The 16,165-nt window shown below is 41.5% G+C and overlaps 1 protein-coding gene across 1 annotated transcript in view; it reads left to right on the top strand.

Annotated features, from left to right (window-relative positions):
* Window positions 1-16,165, top strand: part of LOC139458374 (uncharacterized) — a 124,003-nt gene that overhangs the window by 93,171 nt on the left and 14,667 nt on the right. Inside the window, exons 77-88 of the mRNA XM_071239782.1 lie at window positions 796-999; window positions 1,882-2,041; window positions 5,269-5,271; window positions 7,651-7,799; window positions 9,025-9,392; window positions 10,297-10,527; window positions 11,170-11,287; window positions 12,339-12,419; window positions 12,708-12,897; window positions 14,186-14,295; window positions 14,731-14,973; window positions 15,746-16,089. Coding sequence (XP_071095883.1) covers window positions 796-999; window positions 1,882-2,041; window positions 5,269-5,271; window positions 7,651-7,799; window positions 9,025-9,392; window positions 10,297-10,527; window positions 11,170-11,287; window positions 12,339-12,419; window positions 12,708-12,897; window positions 14,186-14,295; window positions 14,731-14,973; window positions 15,746-16,089 — 2,201 coding nt within the window. The remainder of the gene's footprint in view (window positions 1-795; window positions 1,000-1,881; window positions 2,042-5,268; window positions 5,272-7,650; window positions 7,800-9,024; window positions 9,393-10,296; window positions 10,528-11,169; window positions 11,288-12,338; window positions 12,420-12,707; window positions 12,898-14,185; window positions 14,296-14,730; window positions 14,974-15,745; window positions 16,090-16,165) is intronic.

The following is a 16,165-nucleotide window of genomic DNA, read 5'->3' as shown; positions in this document are numbered from 1 at the left end:
GACTACATTGGATAGTGTTGTCAGACGTGTTGACTTGGTAGATTATATGCCATTGTGCCTAGTTGGGAATATTACTGTAAATCTTCAAATTAACGCAAACATGAATTAGAGTGGTGTTTGCTTGCATTAATTAACTTCACATTTATGGCTCTAAAATGACTATCAACAATGAGACAGCCTCACTGCACATGTTGGATAGCGGAAATACCAACTTGAATATAAACATAAACACATTGTTTTTAGCAGCAGTTGTAACAAGTATATAACGATGTCATTCAACTGAATTATTCCAAGACCCGTGAAGATCCAGGGTAGAATTGGTCTTCAGCAACCCATGCTTGCCATAAAAGGCGACTATGCTTGTCTGGTCCAGACTCGATTATTTACAGACCGTCGTCATATAGCTGAAATATTGCTGAGTGCGGCGTTAACAACAAACAAGCAAACAAGAATTATTAAAAAAGATAGAACTTGTTGTAACCCTGCCTGGTGCTTGGCATTATGGGATCTGTTCGCTATGCCTGAGTTGGGTAGCAATGTTAAACTGCGGCATAGTATCTTAGTGGGCTAGCACTATTAGACCGGACTAGTACAATCAGCCACACACACAAACACACACAGACACACAGACACACACACACACACACCTCACCTCACCTCACCTCACCTCACCTCACCTCACCTCACCTCACCTCACCTCACCTCACCTCACCTCACCTCTCGTTCTTTAGTTCATTTCAGTGTCGTTATGTCTGGAGTGATGACTATGAGATGCTGCTATGTATCTGCCACCAGGTGATGTCCCGGCTGATGGAGGAGATCCCATGCTGGGTGCTGGAGGTCTGGAGAGAATAGCAGAAGAGGATGATGATGAGTATGGCAGCCAGTACTCAGACAGTACTGCCCCAGTACTCACAACGATGCAGTACAACAAGTATGTGCGCAGCCTCATCAAACTGCTGATCGGGGAACCAACTCTCAATGACTGGATTAGGAAAGGTAGGAAATCTGAGAACTGACACTTTACTGGGCACACTTTTTCTGATTTCAATTAGCGAGGATCAAACACGCATAGTCAGCATGAACTTAAACTTGGGTAATGAGTTAATCTACTCAGGCAGTACTTTACCATTGGACCATAGGCGCTACCACAAATTTCTCAGTTGGTATGTAACTATTTATACAGTTGAAGGGGGGCACGGGTGGCCCAGTCTTCTAAGGCGCTGCGAATCTCTGTGCTAGTTGCGTCCTTTGGGCACACCAGAAACCTATGATTGTGGGTTCGAATCCCGGTTCGCCCTGATTACGTTTCTGTTTCTGTTTTTTCTGATTTCAATTAGCGAGGATCAAACACGCATAGTCAGCATGAAGTTGGGTAACTAGTTAATCTACTCAGCCAGTACTTTACCAATGGACCATAGGCGCTACCACAAATGATTAATGCTGGTTTGCCAAGGGATTACGATCTGATTGTTTACCTTGATGCTCATGTGGGGTAGCCTGTTTCTCAAAACTTGTTAGACAGTGTACAAATGTTCCTCTAATTACATTACCTTAATTGATTAAGGAGATGAGATAGCTAACCCATACACTAACTCACAACTAACCCTAAGGATTTTAAATGGTTTCATTGGCAAGGGGATTCCCAAACCTAAGAATAGTGAAGGGTGTTGATCGAAAGGGGTACTTAACCCTAATGATCGGAAAAGGGTAGCCAATGGTATGGATAGAGTTTGGGATATCCTACTCTGCCCTATTTATGTCTATTTATTTGACACCGTCTCTGTACCAGATGAAGACATGAATCTGAAAAAAGGGAAAATGAAATTAAAGAAAATGATTAAAAACATCCCACTGATGGCACCAACTCTGTTTGTTCAGACTTCGGGCCCCGGCAGGTAGAGAATGCAGCAATGCTAAGCACCTCCTGGCAGAGACCTCCAATGATGATCGACCCAAATGGGGAGGGTTCCTTGTGGCTGGGGAGACTCAACAAGCTGATGAACAAACACAAACTCATCTCACTGGACATGGAAACAAGGTAAGTCTGACATTCTTGAGCACTGCATGATGGTTGGGGGGCTTGGTGCCTTGTCGGTGTTTTCGCACAGCTTTTAATCTTTATTTCATTCATTAAGAGATTTTCAAAGTTTGAAAAGTGCATGGGTGATAATATTGTCAGTGTTTTCGCACAGCTTTTAATCTTTATTTCAATCATTAAGAGATTTTCAAAGTTTTCAAAGTGCACGGGTGATAATATTGAAAGCTGCATTAACAGAAAATAGCAAGTTCATGTACCGTATTAGACGTAATAAACGCCTTGCTCTAATAAGCGCCCACTACGATATTTGCTGATAAATTGGCTAGTGAACAATCCCAGTTAGCACCCCTACTGATTGATCAATGTACACAAGACTTTTTTATTCGTGTATGATATGCACTCATGTGTTATATGGACCCTTAATTATGGGCAATTAAATTCTGGAAAAATATATCTGTTGTATATATATAAACATTTCAGGCTGTCAGCATAAACCATGAAATTTATGATATTTCAACTGTTTTTTTTCACCAAAATAATATTCTAATAAGAGACCCCTATTTCCAAAATAACATTCTAATAAGAGACCCCTATTTCTAATTTTGAGAGTGCCCTCGGCGCTTATTACGTCAAATACGGTATATTACTTTTGCACATAACAATCTTGGTCAGTAATCTCAACATAAGCTCAAGTTAATTGGCAGTGGAAGCAAATAGGATTAAAGCTGATGAAACACAACAGCCCTCAATGATTACCGCAGAGAATGTCTCAATTGGTATGTGACTATTTACAAAGTTGAGGGGAAGGGGGCACGAGTAGCCCAGTCTTCTAAGGCGCCGCGATTTTCTGTGCAGAGTTGCGTCCCTTGAGCACGCCAGAAACCTATGATTGTGGGTTCGAATCCCGGTTCGCCCCGATTATGTTTCTAGGTTTGTCAGCACCATATCCGTGCTCGTAGGTTTCACCAATGTGGTAAACGTCTGAGACCTGCATCACTTCGGGCTTTCCTTCCACATTCAGCTGATAAGCCGTGATATAACTGGAATGCTGTTAAACACAACTCACTCACTACAAAGTTGAGACTGCACTTTGGCTTCAGACAGTTGAGCACAGCTTCTCTTCATTGTCTTCATCCTAACTGCAGCCTGTTGATGAAAAGAGTTTGCTTTGATATTGATGTCATTTAAAATCATTTTAGAGGTGTATTTATGAATGCACATGACCCTTGTATCATTTCAAACAGTAAGAGATATATTATTGGACTTGGTGGTTTTGGACATATATAACCACATGATTTTGAAGAAAGGCTTCATAATTCAACGTTTTTTGTGACGTTTACAAATAATTGTTAATATATCCAACTGAGAACCTATTGAGACAGAAGATCGATCATGGGCTGGATTTTAGCAGTAGATCAAAACCACCCTTCCCAAAAATTGTTTTGCTAAGTCAAGAAAAGTTTGCTAGTTTTATTTAAACAGCACATGCATTGTGCATTCACGTTCATGAGGATTTGGACACCTGTGTATTTTTCTATCCAGGAAATGAAAATGAAATGCAACCGAAAACTAAATTATTCACAAATTATTCAACTTTTCCAAAAATGAAATTCAAGTCCTGTGATCTCCTCCCTTCAGTGTCAGTAGTGGTAAACACAGTAAACACGATGAGACCAGCATTATGACCCGAGTGAACAACCTGTGTCGAAGCGTCTTCAGTCTAGAGCCCCAACTTAGCTCTAAGCATCATTTTCAGTAGATTTTAGGGAGTGGTCAGGTAGACAAGTGGTTTAAGTGTTCACTTGCCATGCCGAAGACCCGGGTTTGAATCCCAACATGGGTACAATGTGTGAAGCCCATTTCTGGTGTCCCCTGCCATGATATTGCTTGAATATTGCTAAAAGCGGCATAAAACCAAACTCACTCACTCACTCAGTAGATTTTAGTGTCATCATTAAAAGACTACTATTTTACTAGACTCTGGCCTCAGACTCGTGGCTTAAGTCACAGACTGAGTGCACATCAGTCATACTAGCACAGTCCAGATGTTTGCAGGGTTGCGGGTCCCTAGACATAGCATCCTGCAGTTGGCTGACAGATGTGTTGCCCCCATGCAAAGACAAACTCTCAAATGATGCAGATGCAGATTAGTGATGAAAATGATATGAATGGATCACTTAAGTGGGTGATAGCAATGAGTCTCTTGCAGATCAGTCACTGGATACCCACTCCATCCAAACAGAATCTTTCTATTAATTCATGGTCATTGTAAATACCGTATTCGACATAGTAAGGGCCCCGCTCTAATAAGTGCCCACGGCGATATTTGCTAATATATTGGCTAGTGAACAATCCCAATTAGCACTCCTTCCGATTGATGAATGTTCACAAGACTTATTTCTTCGCGTATAATACGCACTCGTTTGTTATATGCATTCTTAATTATGGGCAATTAAACTCTGGAAAAATGTATCTGTCGCTAATAAACATTTCAGTGTGTCAGCATAAACCACGAAATTTATCTTTCAACTCTCTTTTTTCCACCAAAATAATATTCTAATAAGAGCCCCCTTTTTCATAATTTGAGAGCGCCCTGGGCGCTTATTACGTTGAATACGGTAGTTAGAATATCTTCCCCATCCTTAAACTGTCTGAGGTGACGGCTGCATTGTCGTGATGCAACCATTTTGTAGAGTTAAGAAAATTCTTAAGCAGTCTTTTGATCACTCTATGAATGGATAAAAGTCTAAAGAGGCTTTATAACTAGGTCTTAAGATGTTCCAACTTGGAACTTCCAAGAGTTAGAAATTACTCTTAGAGAAATCTCAATATTTTCTACGCTAAGGAATAACTTACCTTTTTGACGAACACCTGGTGTCATCACTGATTTTAAGTGACCCATTCATACAATTTTCACTGCAATATTGCCTTTCACACTCAGTGAAATCTGATTGGTCAGATAATAGAGACTGGTTATTCTCAGGCGTTTACGTTTTGTATTCTAATTTTAAGAATGTTTATAGCTATACCATGAGGTGTTCAGAGAAATAAATGTTGGGATTGTCCCCAGCTTGTACAAATACATTCACTACTTGTGTGCACATCGCTGTGTTTATCATCAGTCCAATGTTTAACCTGGTGTAAGTGAGTGTCTGTGTGTACTAACAGCATGTTTTCTTTATCTCCTCCCGACCACCGTGTTGCTGCCTCCCCTGCACTGGGTATAGATGGTAGGTACACCACCCCACCCACAGCATCAAACAATAAACAAACAAACAAAACAAACAAACACCACAAAACTAGCTGACCACCACCTTGGTTTCACCTGTTGTCTGTGTGACAATTATCTAGCAATATAACAAGGGTTTTCAGACCGTCCTTGATATACTTAAAACAGGTGAATACACTTATAAACTGGCAAGACCAATTTAATGATTTGTTTATCAATCTGCCCCATCAGTGTTTATTCACCCCAATCCCTCCCAAATCATTGTGTCCCCAACCTTTCAGTCGTAACCAAACTTAGGGTTTTTATATGGCCGGTAATTCCTGCATATTTTTCTCAATAATTTTGTGAAGTACTCACAAAAGATATGATACAAGTCCTAAGTGATGCAATAAATTTGCTGAGGAAATCCAAATTCAGACTGACTATTTGCAATATACTTTTCCAAATAAATATTTAACTTTCATAAAATAGAAACTCGGAATTTCCACTGTCTGTTTTCAGATCACTGTCACAATGTAAAAAATGTTAAGACAGCGGGTGTCTACTTTCATTTTTAGTGTACAGAAACTTAGAGTGACATGGTTACATTGACAGTTTTGACTAATTTGGTTACTGCAGCAATGGAAAGTTGTTATTTTTTTTTTTTAAATCCCACACCATTAACTTTTGAAAAAGGTGGGCAATAGGCACAATGCAGTAATATTAATAAGTGTAGTATTTTTTAGATATATACTATTAATTGTTTTAGAAAAAAATATTTTCTGCCTCAGGTAATTTTTAGATAATTTCTTTTTAACCAGATGAAGTCATTTAAATGTTCTTGCCTTAAACTAAAGATATATTTTAATGATTTAGCTTGAGTCATACAAGGAGATTTGGACAAGTGAATACTATGGAACACAAAGGGTATACTAAACCACTGTAACTTTCATGACTGTGATTTTCTCTTCAAGCCTCACATGACGTATGTTGTGCTGATCCTGGCACTAACTTTGACAGGTGCCCCTGGTTACTCATGAACCATTTATTGTGTAGTTTCCCCACACTCATGATAACCAGGTGGTGGTGAGCAGTTTTCAGGTGTATCGTTGCATGATCAGCTCTGTGAATGTGAGCAAACATATATTATTATGATCAAGATGCGAGGGACGTTCAATAAGTTTTGCAACTTCAATATAAGACCAAGTCACAGAATATCTTTTGCACTTTTATTTTTCAATATAATCTCCATTCATCTCAATACACTTATTCCATTTGTCCTTCAAGCTTTTAATACCACTTTAAAAGAAATCCGCAGATTGGCCCTCGCACCACGCCTCTGTGGCAGCTTTTATGTCCTCGTCATCCTCGAAGCGTCTTCCACGTAGGGCAGATTTCATTTGCCGGAACAGGGAATAGTCACTGGGGGCTAAGTCTGGTCTGTAGGGTGGGTGATTTAACTGACGCTTCCAGGATGACGAGGACATAAAGGCTGCCACACAGGCGTGGTTAGAGGGCCAATCTGCAGATTTCTATAAAAGTGGTATTAAAAGCTTGAAGGACAAATGGAATAAGCGTATTGAGATTATAATGAAAAATAAAATTGCCAAAGATATTCTGCGAATTGGTCTTATATTGAAGTTGCAAAACTTATTGAACGCCCCTCGTACTATAAAAGACGAACAATAAAACAGTGTTGTAATAATGATTTCTTTTTCCTCTTATTTTATGACACGATTCGTCAGTTTATATGTGTTATCAAAGAACATTTGGAGGATTACATTTAACATGTTACTAAAAATTTCAACTTGACTTGATTAGTTTAGGTTTGTCTTGAAAAGGGTTAAGGGTTTTGAGAGGACGTTGGAAATAGATTATGTGCCTTGAGAAAGCCTACACTGTTTCATTTGTATGGCCTTGACTTTCTAGAAGGGGCCTTGAAAGGACCTGAAAGGTTGTAACTGTAATTCTTTAAGGCTTAATAAAATAAAAGAATTGGTTCTCAGGCAATGTTGTTTTAGAATAAAGAACGGGCAGTTGGTGTCTTTTTTTGTTGTTGTTGTTGTTCAAACTAGTATGTAACCAAATAAGCAGTTGTGTGACCAAATAAAAAGTTGTGTTCAATGAACCTGGGACAGGGCCTCCCTACATCAATGTATTCTTTGATGAGCAAAATAGTGGAATACAGTATTTGACTACTGTTGGATTTGGAATATTTTAGGATTTTTAGTTTTTTATGAATAGAAATAAAACAAAACATGCGGCAGACTTTGTGATGAAGCGGGCGTGCCTGAGAACCAAGATTTTCTTTTTTAGCCTAAGACCCATTTATTTGTACACAAATATGTTGTTTCTTCTTCTACATGTTTGCACCCACTGACAGAGTTGTGCTTGACTATAGGACAGATCCCCAGGTTATCCTCACCCTGGAGAAGGCCATCACGCGGGGCAAGCCTGTCCTACTGAGGAACTGTGAGGAGCACATAGACAACATCATCACGCCTCTCATACACCACCGGAACACTGCCAGGGAGAACAACAACGACGAAGGTGTGTAGTAGAGAGCAGAATCGGTCAACTCACTTCAATTAAGTACCCATAGTCTTACTTCCAGGAGGGACAGAGCTGGTGAGCTCATGTAAGGTCAATTAAATATCCAGAGCCATCTTCCAAGAGGGTCCGGTGTAAAGTCTGAAAGTATACCCCCCCTTCAAATTATACCTGGGTAGATTCTGGGCCCTTCCAGAATCTACCCCGGGGTAGGTTCTAGGAGCTCCCAGAATCTACCCGGGTATACTCTGAATAGGGGTAGATTTTGGCAGCTTACACTGGGGTTGATCTATGGAGCTTCATTCCCGAGGCATTAAGTATTAAGTTTGTGATATTTATACCGTACCAAAATTCTTCTTTATTCTTCATGTCAAAATGCGATAATAATACCATAGATAAGAAATATGGCACATATATTCAATCCCACCATATTTTGTGAAACTACCAGATAAGGAGAATATGTCCCAGCAGTCTGTGACAATAAACTGCACTAAATATACAGACCAGTACCAGGGATTGATCAGTGTCAGTAAACATTGTCTGTTTTATCATTCCATAGCAGAAACCTTGAAAAAACCCTTGACCCTCTTTAATTTCTAATGTTGTCCTGCTGCATTGGCTAATGGATATTTTTGAAATGTTGCTGATAATGATGCATGTGACAACTTGTCTGATTTCCAATTCCAGTAAAATTGATTTAGTGTCATAAACTCAGCTGATATTTGTCCACTATATAACCAAACTCTACTGAAATCAGTCTGTCTCTAAATTTTGCTGGCCTGGCTAGCTAGCCTTAACAGTTACGAGCCAGTGTTTTCTTCTATTAGCTAAAATAAACAACACCTTAGTTTTTACCAGATATTTTGTTCTGCAATTTGCAAATCATGTGTCAAAAATTATAAAGGGGGATAACTATGAGCTCATAACCAGGCAACCTTGATCTGTTTACGGATATTATTTTGATTTTTAATATTCGATATTCAAAATAAAAGGGAGAAGAAAGAAAAACACTTAAAATTTGAGTAGCCAGTGGAGCTAGGGTCAGTTAAGATTCTTTAGCCCAACCGAAATTTTCCTAACCAAGGGGTAGCTGACAGACAGCTATTTTGCACACTGACTTACATGACACCTTAACACAGATTCAGACGAGTAGACTCAAATATATTTGGACTGCAATGTGAACAAATCCAGCGCACTCAAATGAGATCTTGTATGCTTATTGCAGAACCTCGCATGATCATGTTCTGTGGGAGACGCATATTGTGCCACCAGAACTTCCGCTTCTACCTGTCCACACCTCTCCCCAAACCCAAGTTTGACCCCGACATCGCTTCCACCACCTGCCTCCTCAATTTTGGCATCTCCCACGACACACTAATCGAGGATCTTCTTATGAGAGCCTTCGCTCGTATCCGCCCTGAGCTGTACAGGGAGCGAGTGATTGCCTTGCGGAACCTACAGTTGATGAAGGACACACTGTACCGGTTGTCGGAGACGGTGAAGGAGCGGGTGCTGGCTGGGGGGCAAGAGGCTATGATCAGCAGCCCCAAGGCTCTGCAGTTCATCACAGACCTCACTGAAGCCAAGATGAAGGTAGGTATCAGTTTAGTAGGAGTCTGGAGTGGGTATATGTACAGGGTGATGTGCCCACCCCTTTCCCTTTTCCTTGAGCTTCTTGAGCATACAGGGGCGGTCGGGTAGCCTAGTGGTTAAAGCGTTCGCTCGTCACGCCGAAGACCCGGGTTCGATTCCCGACATGGGTTCAATGTGTAAAGCACATTTCTGATGTCCCCCGCCGTGATATTGCTGGAATAAGCAGCGTAAAACCATACACACTCACTCACTCTTGAGCATACTGCACATTTACTGTATTCGACGTAATAAGCGCCCAGGGCGCTCTCAAAATAAAAACAAGGGGGTTCTTATTAGAATATAGTTTTGGAAAGAAAAATAAAACGGAGTTGAAAGATCGTTAATATTGTGATTTATACTGACAGCCTTATATGATACAAAAGAAAAGTCTGTGTGTATTATACATGACATATATTTCCCAGAATTTAAATGGCCATAATCAGTGGTGCATATAACACACGAGTGTGTATTATGCACAAATAAATAAGTCTTGTGTACACTGATCAATGGGAAGGGGTGATAATTTGGATTGTTCACTAGCCAATATGTTAGAAAATATCGGCGTGGGGGCTTATTACGTCGAATATGGTATGTATTTGTGGTTCAATATGTCTCCAGATGGGGTATGTACAGGGTAAGATCCCCACCCTCTATCCCTTTTTCTTGAGCATAATGATAATAATTCTTGGTTTATCAGAACCATACCAGTGCTTGTGGGCTTCACCAAGTGGTAAATGTATCTGACCGAAGCTTTACTTCTCTCAGCATCTTAATTTTCTCCAACTATAATCTGATACTACTGATGTAAATAAAATATTGCTCCAAACAGAATTAAAATCAACTCACATACTTGATGGGGTTTCAGCTTGCAAGGAAACTGGCTGACACACAGAGCCTCCTGGACGACCTGGAGCTGTTGAAGGATGAGCTATTCCCTCTTGCTCGGCGGGCAGCCATGATGTTCTCGGTCCTACAGAGTCTGCCCAGTGTCCATAAGGAGTACCAGTTTACCCTGCAGTATTTCATTGAACTCTTTGATGAGGCTGTTGGAGGCGAGCTTCCCAAAGACTTTGGACAGGACCCAGATGCTGAAGATGTGAGTGCAATTAGTCAGTGAACCTGTGATTCTGTTTCTACTTGTCACCATTTACATCATGCTTGGCTTTAAAGTCTGTGCTGCCCAAAGAAAATAAGCATTTGTAAGTAAAACATATATGTCTGTGTTGTTTTCAGGTGTGTAAGATTCTGAAGCCATTAATTAGAATTCAGTGTTTCACTTTCAGTGTTTGAAATTATAAGCAAATCGAGGGGTTGTGATATCACTTTTATTTTAAACATTAAGGTGTGATTCAGATACTACAGTGGAAAACATGAGGATTCCAGGATTGTTGTCTAACTCTTGTCACTAGGAATTCTAGACCCGTGAAGATTCCGGGGTAGAATAGGTCTTAAAAGGTGACTATGCTTGTCGTAAAAGGCAACTAACGGGATCGGGTGGTCAGACTGGCTGACTTGGTTGATGCATGTCATCGATCCCAATTGCGTGGATCGATGCCCATGATGTTAATCACTGGATTGTTTGGTCCAGACTTGATTATTTTACAGACCGCTGCCATATAGCTGGAATATTGCTGAGTGCGGCGTTAAACAACAAACAAACAAACAAACAATACTAGGAATTCTGCATGTGCAGGTTGAATGAGCTGGGTAGTATAAGTAATGAGAACTTCGTGTGCAGGGATATGAGCTGGATGGTGAGAGCAGTGTGGAGGTTGACAAACGGCCTCGAGTTGGCAGCACATCATCCCAGGTGTCCAACACAGAGAAGACTGCCACTGACAAACCCACAGACTCAGGTACGGCATTGTTGAAAATGGAGGTTCAAATATTACTGAAAGAAATATTTCAGGGCTTGGAGTCGTCCCACAGATGACATCCTTGTGGACAAGACGTCCGACCACTGATCAGAAGGTCCGCGGTTCAAATCCCAATCACGGGACTCGGAAATTTTATGGCCGCTACGTTGGCGCCAGGGCTGGGACGAGTCCAAATTTACTACCTGGGTAGCCACGCCCCTATCACCCAACCCTACCAGGGTACCCGCTGTTGGTGTCAAGATATAGGTACATGTCCAATTGGGAATAGTTTGACAATAGCCCTGGCAGAATGTGGTCATGTATACGCTAAAGTTGACTGAAGTTTTAGTTTTGTTCAAACATATTTAAGTCAGAAGGAACGTGTTCATAGTCATGAAGAAAAGCGAATATTAGAGACTTAAAATTATCGTGTAACCGTATAGTTACATAGTGAATTTTTGTCATGAAACAATATATCACGTGACGAACCATGGGTCTGGGTAGTCCTTTGGGTACCCGGGTCCTACTCAGTACCCACCCGACCCGGGTACCCGAGCTACCAGTTCCAGCCCTAATTGGCACCCAACGTGGGCGGAGCACGCTCATATTAAATTTAGGGAAAATAAGTCTCAGTACCCTACTATGTGGCTCAGGACGTGCCTTCTGTTGTATGTAGCGGAGCTAAGAGTCGTCCCACAGATGACATCCTTATCTTGTCAGATTGCAGACGGGGTTAATTATAACCTCTTTGGTCAAGTGGACAAGGCGTCTAACCTCTGATCAGAAGGTCTGTGGTTCAAATCCCATCACAGGACTCTGAAACTTTATGGCCTCTACAATAACAAAGTGACTTGTCAAATGCCTGTTTTGAAACGACAGTTGTCGCTCAAAACTAATTATCATCTGGTCAGCAAGTTCTTTTCAGCCCCATATAATACCAGTACAATTGTACAGGTAGTTTTCAGGTGCATCGTGTATTGAGCCAATAGATGCATGCAGTGTAATGGGTTGCCAGTTGTGGGGTACTGTACAACTGTGTGTTTGTTTCCAGGCAAGGAGGACACTGTAGCTACAACAGGGGAGGGAGAAGAAGCCAAGCAGGAGTCAGGACATGCAGAGGGCACCACGGAAGGTACCCTAGCTATAGCTCACCTGGTTCATAGATGTAACACCTACTGTAGTCTTATCATCAAAGGGTTTCCCAACACTGTTTGTGCTAGTGCACAGATAGTTCTAGGCCTGGATGGGACCTGCAAATATGGCTTTGGTTGTTGTCTGTTTTAAACCAGTAAAATGAACTGAAACATTAAGAGTAAAGGGGAAAACATAAACACTTACATAGACTTCAACCCCAATTACCAAAGACAAAATGCACCTTCTTTTTTGTATAAATAATAATTTTATTTGTTTGGTTTTCTAGAGTCCACTGCAAGCACTGGTGCAGCTCAAAAGTTTGTTGAGGGAAGTGAGTCTGATGACTTACCTCCTCTAGAGCTGCCTGACACCGTGCCCTTGCCGTCTGAGGGCGTGGAGTACACAGCGCTGTCAGTGAACAGAGTCAAACAACTGATGGACATACTCACCAGTCTGGTGTACCACAGAGTCAAGTTGTGAGTGTAGCTCTCACATTCCACAAAGTGATTTTAGTGTTTGTTTGTTTGTTTGCTGTTCAACGCCGCACTAAGCAATATTCCAGCTATATGACGGCGGTCTGTAAATAATCAAGTCTGGACCAGACAATCCAGTGATTAACATCATGGGCATCTATCCACTATTTGGATCGATGACATGCATCAACCAAGTCAGCCAGCCTGACCACCCGATCCAGTTAGTTGCCTCTTTCGACAAGCTTATTCTCCTTTTACGGCAAGCATGGGTTGCTGAAGATCTATTCTACCCCGGATCTTCACGGGTCTGATTTTAGTGACTCCCACACATGCTGGCAATAAGGGTCATAACTTATAAAAAGGTACAATGAATGTCTTAGGTACATCTGAATTTATTACCTGAAATTAGCTTCTCTCGGTGCTGCTCCCTATGAAGTATTTTGATATTGACTCATCGCAACACAGCTACAGACTGCCTTTTTGTGTTTTCCTAATAGATTCCAGATTTGGAACACACCACCCTGCCATAGTGTACATGAATCGTAATGCCCCTAAATTGAAACCCAAATTGCTTCCAAAAACATTTGAATTCAAATATATGTACTTTCATGTTCGACCATGCGACTTTCTATGTGCTTGTCAGGTAGGAATTAGACTGGGTACAATTTTTTGTCCTCAGCACCAGTAAAATATGACTTCATTGAGAACTTGGTGGTTATAATGTGTCACCGCCCTGTGTCATCATGCTATCAATCACTGGTTTGCCTGTCCATATCTCAAATATTTACAGGCTGCAGCAAAAGAACTGGAATAGGCATGAGGCCTTGTCATAACCCTAATGTTAATTATTACTGAGATTTGAATACAGTAGCCAAAAAACTGAAGAACCCTAGAACCCCACTTAATTACTACTGCTTCTCACACACCGACAGGGCCACAGGTGGCCCACTGAGCTAATGCTCCACAGTTAGCCCAGTGAGCTAATGCTCCACAGTTAGCTGTGCAGAGTTGCGTCACTTGGGCACACAAGAAACCTGTGTTTCTAGGTTTGTTAACACCATACCTATGCTCGTGGGTTTCACCCTAGTGGGAAATGTCTAAGACCTTGAGGCTTTCCACCCACATGAATATAGTTGATACACCGGGATACTACTGGAATACTCTTCAATGCAGCGATAAAGCCTACCCACTCACTCAGGTCCTTGATGTTAGTTGTTAATGTTGATTTGTGCAAGTATATGAACATTACACAAGTGCCTAGCTGGAACTGTATGTGTGAGTGTGTCTGCAGGAGCCTGTACGAGGAGGACTGTTTGCTGTTCGCCACCCTGGCCTGCCTCAACATCCAGAATGAAGGAGGGGAGGTCTTCTCCAATGAAGAGATGTCACTTCTTCTCCAAGGTACTTACTTACCACAAGTAGCATTAGCAGCGTAACAGTTGTGTATTGCCTATTGTGTACAGTAGTACTGTTAACAGTAGATCTGTTTATATTATAGAATATTTAAAATATTCTCAGCTCCTTGGGGAGAGTGCCAAGAAGGAATCTTCACTTTTTTTGCCCCCTCTGATGCTGCAGTGGCATGATTTTTATGTATACTTACTAGGTTTGATATCAGGAAAGTATTTTAATCACCCAAATAAGCAAAGGAAATGTGAAATTTCTGCATAACAGTGTTGGAGACTGGTTAAAATTTCTGAACAGCAATTTATCAAGAATGAACACATCAAAGTCATACATTTTAGACTTTACTGCTCAAAATTCTTCATGTAAGTAGCGATAAACAAAGCGGTGTACCACCTCACTCACTCACTCATTCACTGACTATTCTTGAAGGCAACCCTGGTCTGGGCATGCAGCTGACACTCTCCGACTTTGACTGCTCGGATGAGCCGCCTCAGTGGATGCCCCGGGAGAAGTGGGAGGACATCCTGGCCCTGTCCGTGCTGCCCGGTCCCCTGGACAGTCTGTGTGTGGACTTTGCTCAGAACTCAGCAGCATGGAAGATCTGGTACAAATCAACCTACCCTGAGAGAGAGGCACTGCCATGTGCCAACATAGCTCAAGACACAGAGATGCGTGAGTAGCACACTATCGTCTGTTTTCATGCTTTGGAGGGATATGGATTAAGCATCAGTTGGCTGTTCACTTATAATTATATATGTTGTTAAGCACCTGGCTTAGCTACCATACATGTGGCTCTTTTTTATATAGGTCTTCAGCAACCCATGCTTGTCGTAAAAGGTGACTAACAGGATCGGGTGGTCAGGCTCGCTGACTTGGTTCATGCATGTCATCGATCCTAACTGCGTGGATCGATGTTCATGAAGTCAATGACTGAATTGGGAGTGTGGCATTAAACAACCAACCAAACCAACTTTCTTATATACTCCTGTAGTCTAATATTAAATCATATTCACCCACTGACCCTATTCAGTTTAAAACAGGTAGATATTTCATGAATTAATCATAAGGGCTATCAACCGTTTTGACATAACTATGCCGATATGAGTGCAAACTTTCACAAGCAATCCTTGTACTGGGAGTGCTAAGATCACTTTGTGTCTTGTAACTTCTATGCTAAAAAGTTATCCTATGACTGGCAATATGTTTGGATTTGCATAAAACTCTTATGAATGTTTTTGACGACGCTGTTAGGGTTTTATAACTGTAATTTTATTCCCGGAAGAACCTTTTCTCCAAAGGGTTATACAACCTATCTGTTTTTGACATGTGGCTATAATACTGACTGAAGGACACTGTCTTTGACCTTGTTTCCCTTTTGTCTAATGTGAGATAACCTACTGCTCGTAACTGATCATGTTCTCATATAGTTTTCTTTGTGCTGCAGCTCCTCCTGAGAGTGGTCGAGCTGGGTCACGAGGCAGTGAGAGAGCTGCAGCAGCTGGAAGCCCGGACCTGGGTCTACTCAGTGAGTTCCATCAGCTGCTGATACTGCGCATGTTACGACCTGACCGACTTCCTGCTGCACTGGCAAGATATGTGGAGAAGAACTTGAACTTGACCTTGCCCAAGGAGACTGGCTTCAATCTGGGAGATGTTCTCCTAGATGCTCGTAGTCACCTGGGGGTGCTGCTGCTTCTCCCTCCGAGCCCCTCCCACCTTCACAGCTGTTCAGTCAGCAGGCTCAGACTCACACACAGTCCAGTCACCATGCTTACAGATCTAGCCAAGGTAAGTCAGCTGTTCAGTCAGCAGGCTCAGACTCACTCATAGTCCAGTCACCATGCTTACAGATCTAGCCAAGGTA

The sequence above is a fragment of the Haliotis cracherodii genome, unplaced genomic scaffold (genome assembly GCF_022045235.1).
Source record: "Haliotis cracherodii isolate W230 unplaced genomic scaffold, xgHalCrac1.p SCAF_12, whole genome shotgun sequence".
NCBI classification, from domain to species: domain Eukaryota; kingdom Metazoa; phylum Mollusca; class Gastropoda; order Lepetellida; family Haliotidae; genus Haliotis; species Haliotis cracherodii.
The sequence above is the reverse complement of the archived record's forward strand: the minus strand, read 5'-3'. Positions and strand labels throughout refer to the sequence as shown.